Raw genomic sequence first — 17078 nt, 5'->3', positions numbered from 1 at the left:
ACTCATCCTAGAAAAAATGCTGCATACCTCACTGCTGAATATCACTTTGAAATTCTCCCCTTGAGAAGATATGCACTGATGCCAGCACCTAATTCACCCATCAAAGCAGTTTTGGAACTCTTTTTCTGGAATGGCCATCAGAGCCGTCATCGTATTACCCCTGATGTCCTGGGGTATTTCAATATTTTCTTCATCTTTGGGTAAAGAAAAAAGTCATGAGGGGCCAAATCAGGTGAGTAGGAGGGTGTTCCAATACAGTTATTTGTACAGTGCTGCCAACGTAAGTGCCCAGTGGCATTTTCATGAACTTGTTAGTCCTCAACGAATAACAACGACAGCTCTGATGGCCATTCCAGAAAAAGAGAGTTCCAAAATTGCCTTGACTGGTGGACTAGGTGCTGGTGTCGGTGCATAGCTTCCCAAGGGGAGTACTTCGAAGGTGACCATAGTAATATTCAGCAATGAGGGACATTGCACTTATTCTAGGATGGCTCGCAAACCTAATTGCCGAACCTCGTATTTTACTAAGTCTGCGCACAATACTGGATATTCTCACCAAGAAAAAGGGGAGTCAAGGTTAAGAGAAACAGAAAAATAGAATATTAAATTCAAGAGTTGAGGAAAACAGATGGCTACTGAAGGAGGCATCGTTTGAGAATTGTTTTTCATGCAGGAGGACATGTGATTAGAGCTTCCAGCCCCTATAGACCCCTTTTCAAAAAGGATCAGCCATTCTGAGAATCCAGGACCCTTTCCCCTCATACTCACCATCTCGCCACTTCCTGTCAGTTCCTCTCCAGGGTTCCTTGGCTTTGACTTCCTTCTACATACTCACTTCTATAGATAAACTCTATGAAGTCACTGCTTCACTTGCCAAAAGCACATCTTAAGAGAAGAATATTGAAGCAAGAGGGTTCAAATAGAAGGAAGGAAGGACAGGCATTAAAGGAAGAAAAAGTGAAAAAGGAATCCTTGTTTTAGCGGCATGAGATCCTTAATCCAGAAGTTAGCCAACATTTTCCTAGCAGTTTGTGTCTTTTACAGAAGATAAGTACTCTTTGTGACACTTGTGAGGTTACCTACCATGGGGAAATACTTGGCAAGATTATGAGGGAAAAAGAGAAAATCAGATTGTGTGGGAAAATTATAGCCCTAGAAAATAAAAAAGATGAATGAAGACAGTCTTTTCCTAAAAAGCAGAACATAGGCCACTTAATAATATAAACTATGATTTTAGGTGGCACTGTACACAGCACTGAATAACACCACATACTACTTAATATGAAGGTAATTCTTTTTTCACACTTCTGAATATGTCAGAGAAGAAGTCTGATGCTATTACATTTTACACAATAACTCTTGCTATCTTCCCTTTAAGACAGTCAGACCAGACCCCAGCCCCAGCACTTCTGTAACAGACAATGCTAATATTACATTTCAAATAGTGTTCTGCTTTTCTTTCTACATGAAGTTGCTTAATTAAACAGTGAGCCAGTTTTTTAAAATATTAAAGTTCACACCTGTAATCTCTGCACTTTGGGCAGCCAAGACAGGAGAATTGCTTAAGAACTCAAGCAGTGCTAAGGTTGGGCACAGTGGCTCATGCCTATAATTCTAGCACTTTAGGAGGACAAGGCGGGAGGACTGCTAGGAGTTCAAGACCAGTCTGGACAACATAGCAAGACCTAATCTCTACAAAAAAAAAAAAAAAAATCAGAAAATTAGCTGGGCATGGTAGCACACAGCTGCAGTCCCAGCTATTCAGGAATCTGAGGCAGAAGGATTGCCTGAGCCAGAGCCATGATTGTGCCACTGCATTCCAGCCTGGGTGACGGAGTGAGACCCAGATTCAAAACAAATAAATAAAGTACTATTTCAAGCTCTACGTGGATATAAAGGTAGCTAGGTTATGGTGTGACATGCAAAGAGTCATTCTCTTGCTCATATAAAGTTGGCTGATGTTCTAGAATGCTATAGAAGTTAGTTGTCCTGAGGGGTGACTCTGTGACTCAAGCTGTGTCTTGTAGCTGTACTGCCTGGAATTGTCTTCAAAGGGATGTTTTGGTTACCATGGATGGAAAGGAGACCATGTGAATGCTTGTGCGCCAGCTTCTATCCAAAAGTTTTACCTACCTCTTCTCTCATGTCATTGAACAAAGCACGACATACAGTCATGCTGAATTTCAAGACAGCGGGGAAGTATGATCCACCCAAATGCTTTCTGGGGGAGGAGAATGAGAGTGCTTGTGAGCAATAGTAACGTCTACCACCTGGGCGAATGACTAAAGTTCAAGAACCCCTGGGTTAAGTATTACCTTAATGAAGAAACAGACTAATATATGACTATATAAAAGAGAGAGAGAGAGAGAGAGCTTGTTATGGTGGTGCTTCCCTGTAGTCCCAGCTACTCAGGAGGCAGAGGTGGGAGGATTGCCTGAGCCCAGGAAATGGTGAGCTGTGATCATACCATTGCACTCCAGGCTGGGAGACAGAGTGAGACCTTGACTCAAAAAATAATAATAATGATGATGATGTAACCTGTTCACAAAAAGTTCTCCTCTTATCTCTCCAGCATTTATTTTGTGGGTTGTTTTTTTTTGTTTGTTTGTTTTTTTACCAAGGCTGGTCACACCATTCTCCCCCTGCATAGATGTGTGATCTCTCAAACCAAGCAGACGTGGGCAAGCTTCTGGGCCCTGTCCATGAGATAGCATTTATTCCTTTTGTGCTTCTTGTCTTGCAGACATGGATCCATGTGCTGGTCATCGTCGGCAGCATCTTGTCCTATTTTGTCTTTACCTTGGCCTTTGGCGCCATGTGTGTGACTTGCAACCCCCCATCCAACCCCTACTGGATTATGCAGGAGCACATGCTGGATCCCGTGTTCTACTTAGTTTGTGTCCTTACAACCTGCGTTGCCCTTCTGCCCAGGTATGGTATTCGTTTCATCATTAAGAAAATCACTGGACTCAGAGGCTTAGAATTCCTCAAGCAGCAACTAAGAACGGTTGGCAGATCACCCTGCTCAGTAATGGGGAAGCCAGTCTGTGTAGTAGTCAAAATATTGCTTTTAACTGTTTCATAAGAGGACAAAAGTGGCATAAGCAAAATAAGAGGTTTATTTCTCTCTCATGAAAAAGTCTATCTGAGCTGGATGTGGTGGCTCATGCCTGTAACCCCAGCACTTTGGGAGGCAGAGGTGGGAGGACTGTCTGAGCCCAGGTGTTCAAGACCAGACTGGGCAACTTGATGAGACCTTGTCTCTACAATAAATCAAAAAATTAACTAGGTATGGTGGTGTGTACCTGTAGTTCCAGCTTACTTGGGAGACTGAGGTGGGAGAATTGCCTGAGCCTAGAAGTCAAGGCTGCAGTAGCTGTGAGGGTGCTATTGCACTCCAGCCTAGGCAACAGAGTGAGAACCTGACTCACAAAAAAAGTCTGTGTGGTTGACCGTTCACAGGGATAGAGCAGTTTTGCTTCCTAAGGTCATCCAAGGACCTAGACATCCGTTTTCTATCTTTATACTTTGTCATCTCCCAGGATTGTTGCCTTTGCCTTGGTCCATTTTGTGCTACTACAATGGAATACCAACAGCCTAAGTAATTTATAAATAGAAACTTATTGACTCACAGTTCTGGAGGCTGAGAAGTCCAAAGTCAAGGCACTGGCAGGTTGGGTGATTCTGATTCCAAGATGACACCTTGAACACAGCATCTCCAGATAGTGGGAGGTGGAAGGGTAAAGAAGCAAGAGGGACTTGAACTTGCCCTTCACACTCATGAGGGCTCTGCCTAATCCCCTCTTCAAGGGCCCACCTTTTAACATTGTTTCAATGGCAGTTAAATTGTAACATGAGTTTCAGAGGGGGCAAACATTCAAACCATAACAGCCCACATCTGCAGGGTGGCAGACAGCTCAGCAGCTCATCTCCATCCCCACCTGCCTCTGAGTGCAGGAAGGGAAAGGAGGGAAAGTGAACGGCAGGCAATTTTCCATTGTTGTTGTTGTTACGGTGGCATGACCTGTAAGTTGTACATTATTGCTCATATCCAATTAACCAGAACCTAGATATTTATAGATTCTAACTGAGTGGCTAAAATCCAGTGGTTTCTAAAAGGAAGAAGGGAAGAATGAATACTGAGAGACTAGTAGCGGTCTCTACTACACTCTGCAGACACTGAATGCTTTACAATTCCCTTCCCTGATCTGACTCCAACTATCCCTCCCATGTAGTTTAACGTGATTTCTAATATTGTAGGGGATGAATATGACTGAGAAGAAGGCACAGATTTGTAATCTATAGATTCTTTGAACTCTGCGAAAGCTCTTCCTCTTTATGTCTTATAAAAAAATCTGTTTATCTGAAAACACTCTAATAGTCGTTCTGCCCTTTTAAACACAAATGAGGGTCAAAAGGGTGAATTTAGGTTATTCTCCAACAGGGTTGACAAACGGCAGCCAATAGGCCACATCCGATCTGCTGCCTGTTTTTGTAAATGAAGTTTTATTAGAACACAGCCATGCTTATTTATTTGCATATTATGTTGCTGCTTTTACACTGCAGCAACAGAGGTGAATAGTTTCAACAGAGACTGTCTTGCAAGGCCCAAAATATTATATCTGGCCTTTTATAGAAAAAGCTTGCCAACCCCACTCTGTAACACCATCATAAGGCACGTTGGATACAAGCCCTTTGCTGCTGCCAAACGTCTCTTCTAGAAATGCATGAGAAAAACCCATCGGAGTCATTCAATAATGGTTATACTGCCAAGTTGAAATGCTTCTCTAGTACTTCCTGCTATTACCAGCTTTCAGATTAAAACTGACAGTACAAACTTGTAGAATTTCCGAAAAGATAATTACTTTGAGGTATAACCTTAAAAAAATTCTGAACATTAACAGTATAGTTCTAATATTATGATAGGCTGAAAAATGACCCCCTAAAATATAACCATATCCTAATCCCTGGAACCTGTAAATTTTGCCACATTATGTGGCAAAAAAGGACTTTGCAAATGTGATTGATTGTGGATCTTGGAATGGAGAGATGACCCTGTGTTGTCTGGGTGGTTCCTAAATGTAATTGCAAGTGTCCTTCTAAGAAAAAGACGGGAGATTTGGCACAGATCAAAGAGGAGAAGGCACTGTGGCTGTGGAGTCAGTGATGACTTAGCCACAAGCCAACGGATGCCAGCAGTCACTAGAAGCTGAAAGAGGCAGGGAATGGCTTCTCTTCTAAAACTTTCAGAGGGAGCCTGGGTTTTCCAACATCTTAGCTTTGACCCAGTGAAACTGATTTCAGAATTCTTGACTTTGAGAACTTTGAGACCATAACCTCTTGCTCTAACAAGAAGTTTGTCATAAGTAGTTACAGCAGCCATAGGAAATTGGTGCAGATTTTGGCACCTGGAAGAGAATGCTGCTACAACCAGTACCTAAAGTGGTAGTGACTTTGATATTGGATAGTGGGCAGAGGCTGGAAGAATTCTGAGCCACATAATAGAAAGATTCCTAGACTACCTTAAACAGACTATTGGTAGAAATGGGGAATTGAAGTTGCAACCAGTGATCTTAATAACTACGTTTACTGGCTAGGCTTGGTGGCTCAGCCTATAATCCCAGCACTTTGGGAAGCTGAGGCAAGTGGGTTGCCTGAGCCCGCAGGTTCAAGACTAGCCCGGGCAACTTGGCAAGACCTCGTCTCTACAATAAATCAAAAAATAGCCAGGTATGGTAGAATGTGCCTGTAGTTCTGGATACTTGGAAGGCTGAGGTGGAAAGATTGCCAGACCCCAGCAGGTCGACGCTGGGGTAGCCATGAGTGTGCCACTGTACTCCAGCCTGGGCAACAGAGTGAGACTCCAACTCAAAAACAAAAAACAAAACAAAACAAAAACTGTATTTGCTTATTGGTTCTAGTATTTTATGTAGATGTTCTATGTATCCAATAATGCCACTAGCAAAATAACATCCAATACATTTTTTTCCCTTGGGTACTTTTTAGTTCTTATTGAACTGACTATGGAATCTTTAAAAGCGTTCTATATTTTCTTATACAGTATGATTTCTTTTGTAATATTTTATGACTATCATTAATCAAATTAAAGAAATTCCATTTTGTTTCTAGTTTGCACATTTTAAAAAACATGATTTTGTGCATCCATTGAGATAATATTTCCTATTTTAGACTATTAATATAGAAAATTAATGTATTGTGTGACATCAAAACAATCTTGTATTACAGAAAAGAAAGTTATAGCCAGTTTTCTTCTGAAAGTTGATGTTTCAGAAGAAAGTGAGGGCCAAGGTAGAGAAAACCTGCATCATTTTGGAGGATATATACATCATCATAAATAGAATGCTGCTAGAAATATGAGTTAAAGATTCTGCTGATGAGTCAGAAGAAAATGAGGAGCTTGCCTTGGAAATTTGAGGGAAGTAGATCTTTAAGATATAATGGCAGAAAACCTAGCTGAATTGCTTTACTGGAATGTGGAAAGCAATGAATTTGGATCTTTGGTGGAGGAGATTTCTAAGCAAAGTGTTGAAGTTGCAGCCTGGTTTATTTTTATTGCATATACAAAAACATGAGAGGAAAGAGATTGAGGGAAAAACTACTAAGTCAAAAGAAAGTAGGTTCGGGAAACTGGCCTATCCAGACTGCAGCAGTTGCTAAAATTAGGAGATTGGCTATTGGGAGTGTGCTAGGAGAGAAGGCCAGGAGCATAATTGGACCACTCTTTTGCTAGTGCTGAAGAGATTAGATGTGTGACTCTTGGATGACCTCTACCAAGCAGCATCCAGGAATAGATGCAGGCTTATGCAGGAAAGATCTGCAGAGGGCCCTCTGGTCTAATGGCATGAATCTCAAAAACATACATAGGAGACACAAAATTTTTGAAACTGTCATACCAGTAGAAACCCTGCCAGCCTAGTCTGAAAGGAGCAAGTTTATGGCACCTTGTTACAACAGCCATGGGAAACTAATACAGATAGCTAGCATTTTTTGAACACTTACTAAATGCCAACACTCTGCCTACTTTATATGTATTATCTCATTTAACCTAACATTAAGTCTATGATGTAGCAACTGTTGATATCGCTATTTTTACAGGTTTTATTGATTTTTGTTTACTTAGTAAGCACGTATGTGACACTTACTATTTTTTAAGTGCTTTGCAAATATCAGATTCGTTTTTAATGTCTATTTTACAGTTCATTACTCTCTCCCTTTACTTCAGGAGCCAGGTGGCTACCAGAACCTTCACTTTTTCTAATTGGTTAGTATTTTTTGTGTGTTCCATGATGCATTTGAGGTGAATTTAATCCTGTGGTGTTTTTTGTCACCTAGGTTTACGTACAGAGTTCTTCAGGGATCCCTCTTCCCATCTCCAATTCTGAGGGCTAAGTACTTTGACAGACTCACTCCAGAAGAGAGAACTGAAGCTCTCAAGAAGTGGAGAGAGGCTGGGAAGAAAAATCAGCTACCCTCTCAGTGTACTGACCAATCAGCTGATAAGTCAGGGGGAAGACCCTTACCTGGCCCTTCTGCAGTCTTTGCAATGAAGTCAGCAACTTCCTGTGCCATTAAGCAAGGAGACATATCTGTGTGTGAAACTGCTTTCGACCCACAGTGCTCTGAATCTAAGGCTTCTGACATGGCTGGCTCCTCAGGAAGTTGAGAAACCAGGATACCCCCATGGAGTTGCAAGTCGTCTTTCAAGGTTGAAAGAAGGATTTTGAAGGGTTTTTTAAACTGACAGGATGAACTTGTAGAATTTCTGAAGAGACAATTACTTTGAGGTATAGCCTTAACAAAAATTCTGAGCATTAACAGTATAGTTCTTATATTATAGTCAGCTGAAAAATGACCCCCTAAAGGATAACCATATCCTAAACTCTAGAACCTGTAACTGGTGCCTTATGTGGCAAAAAAGGACTTTACAAATGTGATTTAAGTATCACATTTGAATGCATTAAGTATGGATTCAAAGAAGAGGTACCTCTAGCAAGCAAGAGTGACTGGTATTTTTCCATAAGGGACATGAACATTTGACTAGGCTTGGAAAAGCTGATGTGGCCGGGCGCAGTGGCTCAAGCCTGTAATCCTCACTTTGGAAGGCAGAGGTGAGAGGATTACCTGAACTCAAGGGTTTGAGACCAGCCTGAACAACGCGGCGAGACCTTGTCTCTACAATAAATCAAAAATTAGTCAGACATAGTGGCACAGGCCTGTGGTTCCAACTACCTGGAAGACTGAGGCAGAAGCCAGCAGGTCTAGGCTGCGGTGGCCATGAGCAGCATGCCACTGCACTCCAGCCTGGGTGACAGAGTGAGACTCTGACTCAAAAAAAAAAAAAGGAAAAGCTGATGTGATTACTATTATTGTATGTCTGTGTATACATTTGTAATAGAGGGATATGGTTTAACCTGGACAGAGTTTAGGAAAGTGAAATATTTAATTCAGAATCTAATGCCTTTATAAAACTTTTTGGATTTTGTAAAAGCATTTTAATTGTCTTAGAAAGGCAAATATTTTCAAGGAAATTTATTTGGGATATATTTATTTTACTGGGAGACCTCATATTTCTGGGAAATGCTTTAAATGGGCAGGCTCCAATCTGAATTTTTTTAATGGAAAAAAGTAGTTTTTAGATTGCTTTAGGACTTACAGGAGATTTTCATATGGAAAAATATTAGTGATTAATTTACGGATATGTTTCTAAGAGCTTTTTAAATTGCAATGTACATAAAATAGTGTATAAATCGCACTACTTAAAATACAGTTCGTGATTACTAACAGCTTTTTATTTCCTGTGGGCAGATGCCTTTGGTCTTCTCACTGAAGACATTAGGCCTGCCTCTCTGCTCATTACAGTGTTTTCCTGAGGTGGAACCTTCATTGAGAAGGCTCAGGGAGGATTGTAGGATTCCATCAAGTATCAGCAATGTATTCCGTTCTCGGCTTCTAATCAAATAAGACCTTTGATGAGGCCCTACAGATGTTGTCAGTTAGGGAACTGAGGCCACTAGCCAGGCAGAATTCAGCTCAGCCTATGGCCCATTGGGTAAACTTCCTATATCTGAAAATTGACAATGACTGAATGTGGTGGCTTACACCTCTAATCCCAGCACTTTGGGAGGCTAAGACAGGAGGATTGCTTGAGCCCAGGAGCTTGAGACCAGCCTGGGGAACATAGCAAGACCTCACCTCTACAAAAAAATCAAAAAATTAACTGGACATGGTGGCACACGCCTGCAGTTCCAGTTACTCGGGAGGCTGAGGCTGGAGAATTGCTTGGGACCAGGAGTTTGAAGCTGCAGTGAGCCATGATTGTGCGACTGCACTTCAGCCTGGATGACAGAGTGAGATCGTGCCTCAAAAGAAAAAAAAGAAAGATTGAAAGAAACATGAAAGAAAGGAAGGAGGGAAGGAAGGAAGGAAGGAAGGAGGGAGGGAGGGAGGGGGAGAGAGGGAGAGAGAAAGAGAGAAAGAGAAAAAAAGAAAGAAAGAAAGAAAGAAAGAAAGAAAGAAAGAAAGAAAGAAAGAAAGAAAGAAAGAGAAAGAAAGAAAAACTGACAGTCATCAAAATGATACAATCAGTTTCAAAACAATCTTCCAGAGACTACTTGAGAGTTCATAATTTTTACAATTTTTTACAATACCCTACAACTTTTCTGGTGTTGTAGCCTCTAAAGAATTAAATATAAGTTGACATTAATACAGGTTGTTCTCAGGAAGTTTCTATGAGGTTCTTAGAAAAATGTGTTTTTAATGCATTTAAGGACAGAAATGTCTATAGCAAGTTTACTCTGTTGCAAATTGTGTATGCTGGCTTTAGTTATGACAAAGAAACTTGTTTCTACTGAGTAAAGTCAGGTGCTATTATAAAATCATGTGTTCTTGTTGACATTCTTTTAAAATTCTGTCTCTGTCTGAAAGTTGTCAGCCACCAGTCATCCAGAATTTCCTTCATGAATCTCCATGCTCAAGTTCAATGTCTACATGAAAGTCTAATTAATGATTATTGAACTGTTATCCTCAGGGCTTACTCTTTTGCCTGCTGTCTGCTATCCTGGTCAGACATCTTTTTGTAGCCTTTTGATATTATTGCAAATAGTCTTTTATTTAGACTGATTCCTAGACTTTCAGAATCTCGCATGCTAATGGAAGTTCCTTTCTGCTTCCTTATGATTTTTTAAATAAACCTTTTAATAAATAATATGTAGTGAAAAACTGTCATCTTTCTTGAAGACACCAGTGGTTATTAGTATTAGAACACACCTTTTACCAGAATTTTGTTTTGGACTTTTTTTGAATATGAAAGTCACTGATGTTATATCATTTGTTATCTTCATAGCATCTAGTATTAGTTCCCTGAGAGCATCATCTTCTGAAAAATAAAACTTTAGAAATATACTCACTTGTAAATAAAAGATTAGAACTGAAGAATAAAAAGAATATGCCAAAAATACTACTTAAAAGGTCTATTTCCAAGACATGAATTATCTGTACATATGAATAGAGGAAAATGTTGTGTGTTCATGTTATGGGGTCACAATCTTACATTCCAAAATTCCTAAAGCTCTGAAAATTGAAATACTTTTTCCAAAGTTAGGCATAAATTCAATGCCCTGAACAAATTAAAGGCTATTTATATACTTCACTTAAGGGAATCATTTATATATTTTCCTACAAAATTATTAATGTATTTTATGGTTGAGTGCTAAACTATATTGTCTTTTTAAAATTTGGACAATTTTGAATTCTGAAACACTCTTATGCAAAAGAGATTTGGACCCTGTATTAAACCCGTAAAGCGTCTCATTTATAAGTGAATAACTCTTACACAAATCATAACTGAGTTATTATGATCTGTTGCATTTTGGTGTTCAACATATTTCACCAAATGTGGGGAAGACCAAGCATTATATTATTACTCCTCATAGCCAAGAACATCGATTAATAATATGCATTTTAGCATAAAATTTTCTTACAGAATATTTATGAAAGCATTGAATGGGGTTCCCAAGATGAACCCTGGATGTCAAAGATCTATGTGCTCTCACCAGGGCTAAAGTTCTCACTGGACACTCAGTGGGTAATTTGAGACTATTGGCCACCTCTGATTTCAGACTGATCCAGGAGCCATTGGTCATCTAAAATGAAAGAGCACACAACACGGATGGAGCTGGAGATCAACTTAAGGGAACTGACTCAGAAACAGAAAACCAGATACCACACGTCCTCACTTCTATGTGGGAGACAAATGGCCACAAAGATGGAAATAATAGACACTGGAGACACCAGTAAGAAGGAGGTGGGGAGGGAGTTTAGGGTTCAGAAACTACCTACTGGATACAATGTTCACTCTCTGTCCAAAAGGTCACCTGAGACCCAATCCCCACCACAACACAATAAATCCATGTAACAAACATGTGCCCTCTAAGTCTAAAATAGCATATTTGGTACCTGTGAAGGAGAGATATAAAGCTGGCAAACTACGATCGGTGGGAAGCTGGGTGCCCACATGCTATTACTAGAGAGAGAAAACATTTCCCAGGATTTGCTATGTATGCCTCATACCCATTTTTTTTAAAAAGAGTATACAATTTTTATTTATATTAAGAATTCTTTAAAATAAGTACAATATGTTTATTTCACTGAACAGAAGTTGAGCAAAGCTAAAAGTTGTTATATTAAGTTGTACTTACAACTGTAACAAAACTGACATATTCTGAAACTTTCATACAATTGTGACCATAATTCAGTTGCTGGATTTCACACAGTCACTGGGTTGATACACACTGCCGGACAGCAGATGAATTACATGGAAAGTGTCAAAACAACTTTATGAATTTCAAATATGTTTATGCATAGAAAAGTACAAAAATACATCTATAAAATTGCTGATAGACTCTACTTGGACAGCAGAAGCAGCCCAGGTTGCTGGTGGAAGTCAGTAGGAAATCCTACTTGTTCAAAAGGCATTTGGAAGTTGCAAAATGAATGCCTAGTTGATTAAATTAGATATATGTGAAGATCTGTGTTTTGAAGCTTTCTAGTGGGGAGAAATATTTTCAACCACTAATTGCTTCATAAACTGATTTGTATAAAGTGGCCAAATGCTTAAAATCATCTCTAAAGTTTTTTAATCATCCATGAGAACAAATGGCAACACCAGATACTTAAACAGCTTTTGAATAAAATTACAAAATGCTTTATTTCATGAGAGGCTGTACTGTGCTTTGAAGTGTATTTCTGTGACTTTATTGATATGGGTGAACACAAGAAAACAAAAATATGTAATTGGAGGAGGGATGCAATTTAATTTTCTTTTTAAGAATGGCATTTCATCAGTCCAGAGCAAGTTCTTTGCAAACTTTAGTATCTGTTTCATTGCCACACAGGCAAAACAAAGTATTTTCCAAGAATGTTGATCTAGTTGTTGCAATCTCAATCAGCCAAGTGATAGACACTGAACAAACCCCTATAAAGACTTCTCCATAAAATTACAATCTTGACTTAAATCAAGAATGGGCAGTCCTATAATGCCAAGTGTCAATATTGATGCCCAAATAACTTTGCATTCAATATGTCTTGCTATTTCATCTACCTAAATGGATGCTATTGGGGTTTTTTTAAAGCCTCTGTCTTTTTTAAGTGCTCAGAATTAAGCAAACTTTAAGTGAATTGTAGTAAATAATTCAAGCTGTAAATTATCTTGGCCTTTAATACATCAAAAGCAAGACTAATATTAATATTGAAATTTTTCACTATGTTACTGGGCTTGAGAAACAGAAACTGGCAGAGATTAATTAGTTGACCTGAATCTCAATGTCTTTTTTGTGGTAGGATAAAAAGGGAACATTCTATAACCTGTTACCCTAGTACCTGCATTATTTTAAATCTCTCCAGAGTTGATAATTTCATGCCACAGTCAAGGTCAGTCCTGGCAAAAGAAGAAAGTCTGCTTTGCTTTATTTTTTTAAAAGGCTTTCTCTGAACTTGAAATAAGAGAAAGTTGAAAAAAATAAGTTGAATAAAATGAGTTTAAAACAAACATGCAGATTGGCAGTGCACTGTCAAATGCCCCTGTCCTCTGTACAGCTCTCTGCGGGAAGCTCTTTGCTGTCAAGAAGGTCGTTTTCTTTGAGTGTAGCTGGCAAGAGTCTCTGATCATCCTTACAACTAGTTCAGGAGAAAGGTCTGGATATATATCTGTCTTTCAATCCATTCAATGAAGTATGACACATTGCTGTAAACACCAGGCCCCAGGACCTTGGAAAAGCAGACGGAGCCCCAGGAAGTCAACCCAAATAATGTCCACTGTCCTCCAGGGCGCTCACAGACAAGAGGCCCGCCACTGTCCCCCTGTAATGGAGAGCAATGGGTGTTAATCACTGGCATTCAGAGCCCTGACGGCATCCATGCTATCCTGAGGGTACAATGAAACTCAACCCAGTGTAACCAACATGGAAAATTTCACCAAAGCTTTTCTTGTCAGCCTGTGGAGGGAGTATGCTTTCCACTGTAGAAATGGAAATTTCAATGAACATCTTCAACTGTGATCATTAAAAGGAAGGGGAATGGCTTGGGAAGAAATTACATTCTTTCTTCCCATGAAATTAAAAGACATTTTTCTGTCATTTCCTGCACTTATAAAAATATATCATAAAATTTTGTTAAAATATCAGAACTAATTAACTCATAATTGACCTCATTCTTCAAGTATGATTTATCTTATAATTGTAGAAAATACCCAAAGTGGAACAAAGATTTCCCCCACATACACACAGTACCATAAAAACATTCTAAAATAGCTCTTTGTTTTCAAAATTCTTGCTATGTGAATGCACACATTAATAATAACACAATTTGAGGTCTCTTACTGTGCTTTTTAGTGGTTCTTAGGACTTATTTATTTGCCATATTTAATAGGAATATTAAATATATTTAATAACTGTAATATATTATTTACAGTTAAGTATTTTGTTTATAGCCTGTATTTTATATCAAATATAGGGAGATTTTCATTTTTGATATTTAAGTTTAAGTATTCTAATTAAATTTATTCAGATTTACCCCCAAAATACAGTTTACAATAAAATGCTGCGGCATTATAGAGATTAATATTTGCTACATCTGAGATCAGAATAGATAGTGTTCGATATGGTCTCAAAAGAGAGAGAAGTTGATACCAGAAAAAATAAGAAAGTATGTAAACTCACTATGGAAAATTACAAATACCCTTCACCCTACAAGACTTTCAAACTTAGAAGCATATCAATGGTATTCCTATTTGCTAATCTGTTAAATAACAAGGATAATGTTTCTTGATGCTCTTCTAAATATTTTCCATATATTACTTAATTTTTTCAAAATCCCTAAGAATTGATATTATTTAGTATTCCTACACTCTGTGAAGATAAAACTGAAGCACAGGTTAAACAACATGTTCATTGGCAAAGCCAGGATTTGAAATCAGACAGCATGGCAACAAGACTGCAGCTTTTTTTTTTGAGTTGGAGTCTCACTCCATCACCCAGGCTACAGTGCAGTGGCACACTCATGGTCACCCTGGCATCGACCTGCTGGGCTCTGGTGATCCTTCCACCTCAGCCTTCCAAGTAGCCGAAACTACAAGCACACACTATCATGTCCAGCTAATTTTTTTTTACATTTATTGTAGAGACGAGATCTCGCCAAGTTGCCCAGGCTGGTCTTGAACCCATGGGCTCAGGCAATCCACTCACCTTGGCCTCCCAAAGTGCTGAGATTATAGGCTGAGCCACCGAGCCCAGCCAAGACTGCAGATTTTTAACTGCCAGATCACCTAGCTTCTTAGGAATGTCAGTGAATATTAGTACCATGCAAAATAAACTGAATTTTTTATTGTACCATATGCTTCTGTGGAAGTGGCAATCTATAAATTGCTTTCTAGTGCCCTAAGTCTACATGATAAGCATAGAACTTGCGAGGAGTGGAATACATTTTTCTGCCTGAGAGCCTAACTGAATTTTTTTTTTTAGCAAAATTTCCTGGAAACATTTTACTAATCATTTCCATCTCACCTTACATAAGATACAAACTAAGATGCTAAGTCATTTAGGTTGAGCCATTTATTAAACCTGAAAGTGATGAAAATGGGAAACCCTTGGATGCTGGTACCTTTTCATTTATAGATCAGTAGTGTAACCAAATAATGACCTAGCATCTATTCTTTGCAAGGTTCTATGCTACACACAAATGAAGAAGGCACTACTTTTGTCACAGAGCAGTCAAAAGTCTGCTTGGGTAACAAGAATAACTTTATATGAAAGCAAAATCAAAGGGCTATCAAGAGGACTTCAAAGGAATGAGCTATTACTTCCAGGTGGAGGGGATACAAGTGCCTTCCTGAGAGGCAGGTGTTGAGTTGGGCTTGGTGAGTCAGGTGGGTGTTCCACCAGGTGGAAAGCATGGTTAAGACCAAGCCATTCAGCATGGAAGAGAGGATACAGATCACAGCACAATTTATCCACTCTGTCCTTTTGGTCTTCTTTTCTTCTTCATAATATTGGGCTTTTATGGTTGCCTTCAGTATTAATTTATAGACCTCCACCAAGAGACCTATGCTCCCAATGTGTCCTGTTGATGCAATTACAGAAACTAGTGCATGTTGTATAATGGAGGTTTTGGTATAAAAATGTGCTCCTGACCTAGTAAAAAGTAGCTTTTGGTTGTTTTGTGTTGTGTTTTGTTTTCTACCTGAGGCTGTGTTAGAGCCTATCTGGTCTGCATTGAAGACATTGATGGCATTGAATTCCCACTACTGAAGATGCTGGCAAGACCTACTTCCTATTAGAAGCCACAATATAAACATGCCTGTGCCCAGGCCCTCAGTTTCCTGTCAAGGAATCACCTCACCTCCCCTCCTTCAGCAGTTGCCAAGAGATGATCTTGAATATGTGCCAAGAGGTGCCACTTTTTGGTAAACTTCCAAATCACATTGGGGAAAGGAAGAAATGTATCTGTTAATGATTGCTATGAGAATAGGGTAGTTAGTGGCTGAGCATCTGGGCCCTGAAGCCAGACTGCCTGATTTCTTATCCTCACTTTACCACCTTCATGCTGGCTGATCTGGGGCAAATTAATCTCTCGGCTCTCTTGTTTTCTTGATCTGTTTTGGGAAAGCAATGACACTGTCACATGGGGTAATTGTGAGGATTAGATGAGCTGTTAAAAAGCATTTAGCAGACAGTCTGGAACACACCAAGCACTAAACTGATAGCTGTTAATAGTAACATAATTTATCTCCATTGAACGTCCAAGTAAGTGCCAGACAGATTTATGAAAGACAGGGGTTTTCACATACGTTCACTCAGTGAACCCTTTAAGCATCCTACAAATTAGAAATGGCCTCATTTGATGCATGAGAAAACTGTCTGGAGAGGTTAGACCCCTTCCCAGGTTGTAGTGCTCCTGCTGGCAGAGATGGGCCCCAAGCCAAATCTTCCAGGCTGCAACTCCCATGCCCATGTCATGCTGCCTCCTAAAACACTTGTTGTTTATGGTGTGGGAAATCAAACCTGGTCTTCTACCACCGTCCACTTCAACCGGAAGACTTGTGACCATGAGGCGGAAAGGAGGGTGACCTCGAGAAAAGGCCAAAGGAACTGTCTGCCTCCCTCTTTCCCATGACATCTGTCTAAGGAAACACCACTGGGCCATTTCCAATCCCCTGTTTTCTTTTCTAGTGTGGACTATCAGGATGAGTGTGGTAGCTCATCCCTGTAATCCCAGCACTTTGGGAGGCTGAGGCAGGAAGACTGCTTAAGGTCAGGGATTCAAGACCAGCCTGGACAACATAATTAGACACCATCGCCACAAACAATTTAAAAATTAGCTGGGTGTGGTGTCACATGTCTGTAGTCCCAGCTACTTAGGAGGCTGAGGTAGGAGGATCACTTGAGCCCAGGAGTTCGAGGCCGTAGTGAGCTAGGTTCACACTACTGAACTTCAGCCTGAGTGAGAGTGAGACCCTGTCTATTAAAAAAAAATCTAAATAATTTTTTTAAATGGACTACCAAATA

At 39.6% G+C, this 17078-nt stretch overlaps 2 protein-coding genes across 3 annotated transcripts in view; one reads left to right on the top strand and one right to left on the bottom strand.

Moving 5' to 3' along the window:
- Positions 1-7752, top strand: part of ATP10D (ATPase phospholipid transporting 10D (putative)) — a 109867-nt gene extending 102115 nt beyond the window's left edge. The window contains exons 22-23 of the mRNA XM_008062557.1: positions 2744-2931; positions 7354-7752. Coding sequence (XP_008060748.1) covers positions 2744-2931; positions 7354-7684 — 519 coding nt within the window. The 3' untranslated portion in view covers positions 7685-7752. The remainder of the gene's footprint in view (positions 1-2743; positions 2932-7353) is intronic.
- Positions 7753-12744: 4992 nt separating this feature from the next.
- CORIN (corin, serine peptidase) overlaps positions 12745-17078 on the bottom strand; it is a 245929-nt gene continuing 241595 nt past the window's right edge. Inside the window, exon 21 of one of the 2 annotated variants that reach the window (XM_008062553.1) lies at positions 12745-13377. In XM_008062553.1, coding sequence (XP_008060744.1) covers positions 13195-13377 — 183 coding nt within the window. In that variant the 3' untranslated portion in view covers positions 12745-13194. The remainder of the gene's footprint in view (positions 13378-17078) is intronic. The other variant, XM_008062554.1, reaches the window with a different exon arrangement.

Source organism: Carlito syrichta, unplaced genomic scaffold, assembly GCF_000164805.1.
Source record: "Carlito syrichta isolate Samal-C Ts95f unplaced genomic scaffold, Tarsius_syrichta-2.0.1 Scaffold305745, whole genome shotgun sequence".
NCBI lineage: Eukaryota > Metazoa > Chordata > Mammalia > Primates > Tarsiidae > Carlito > Carlito syrichta.
Note: the sequence above shows the minus strand (reverse complement) of the source record. Positions and strands in the feature narration are given on the sequence as shown.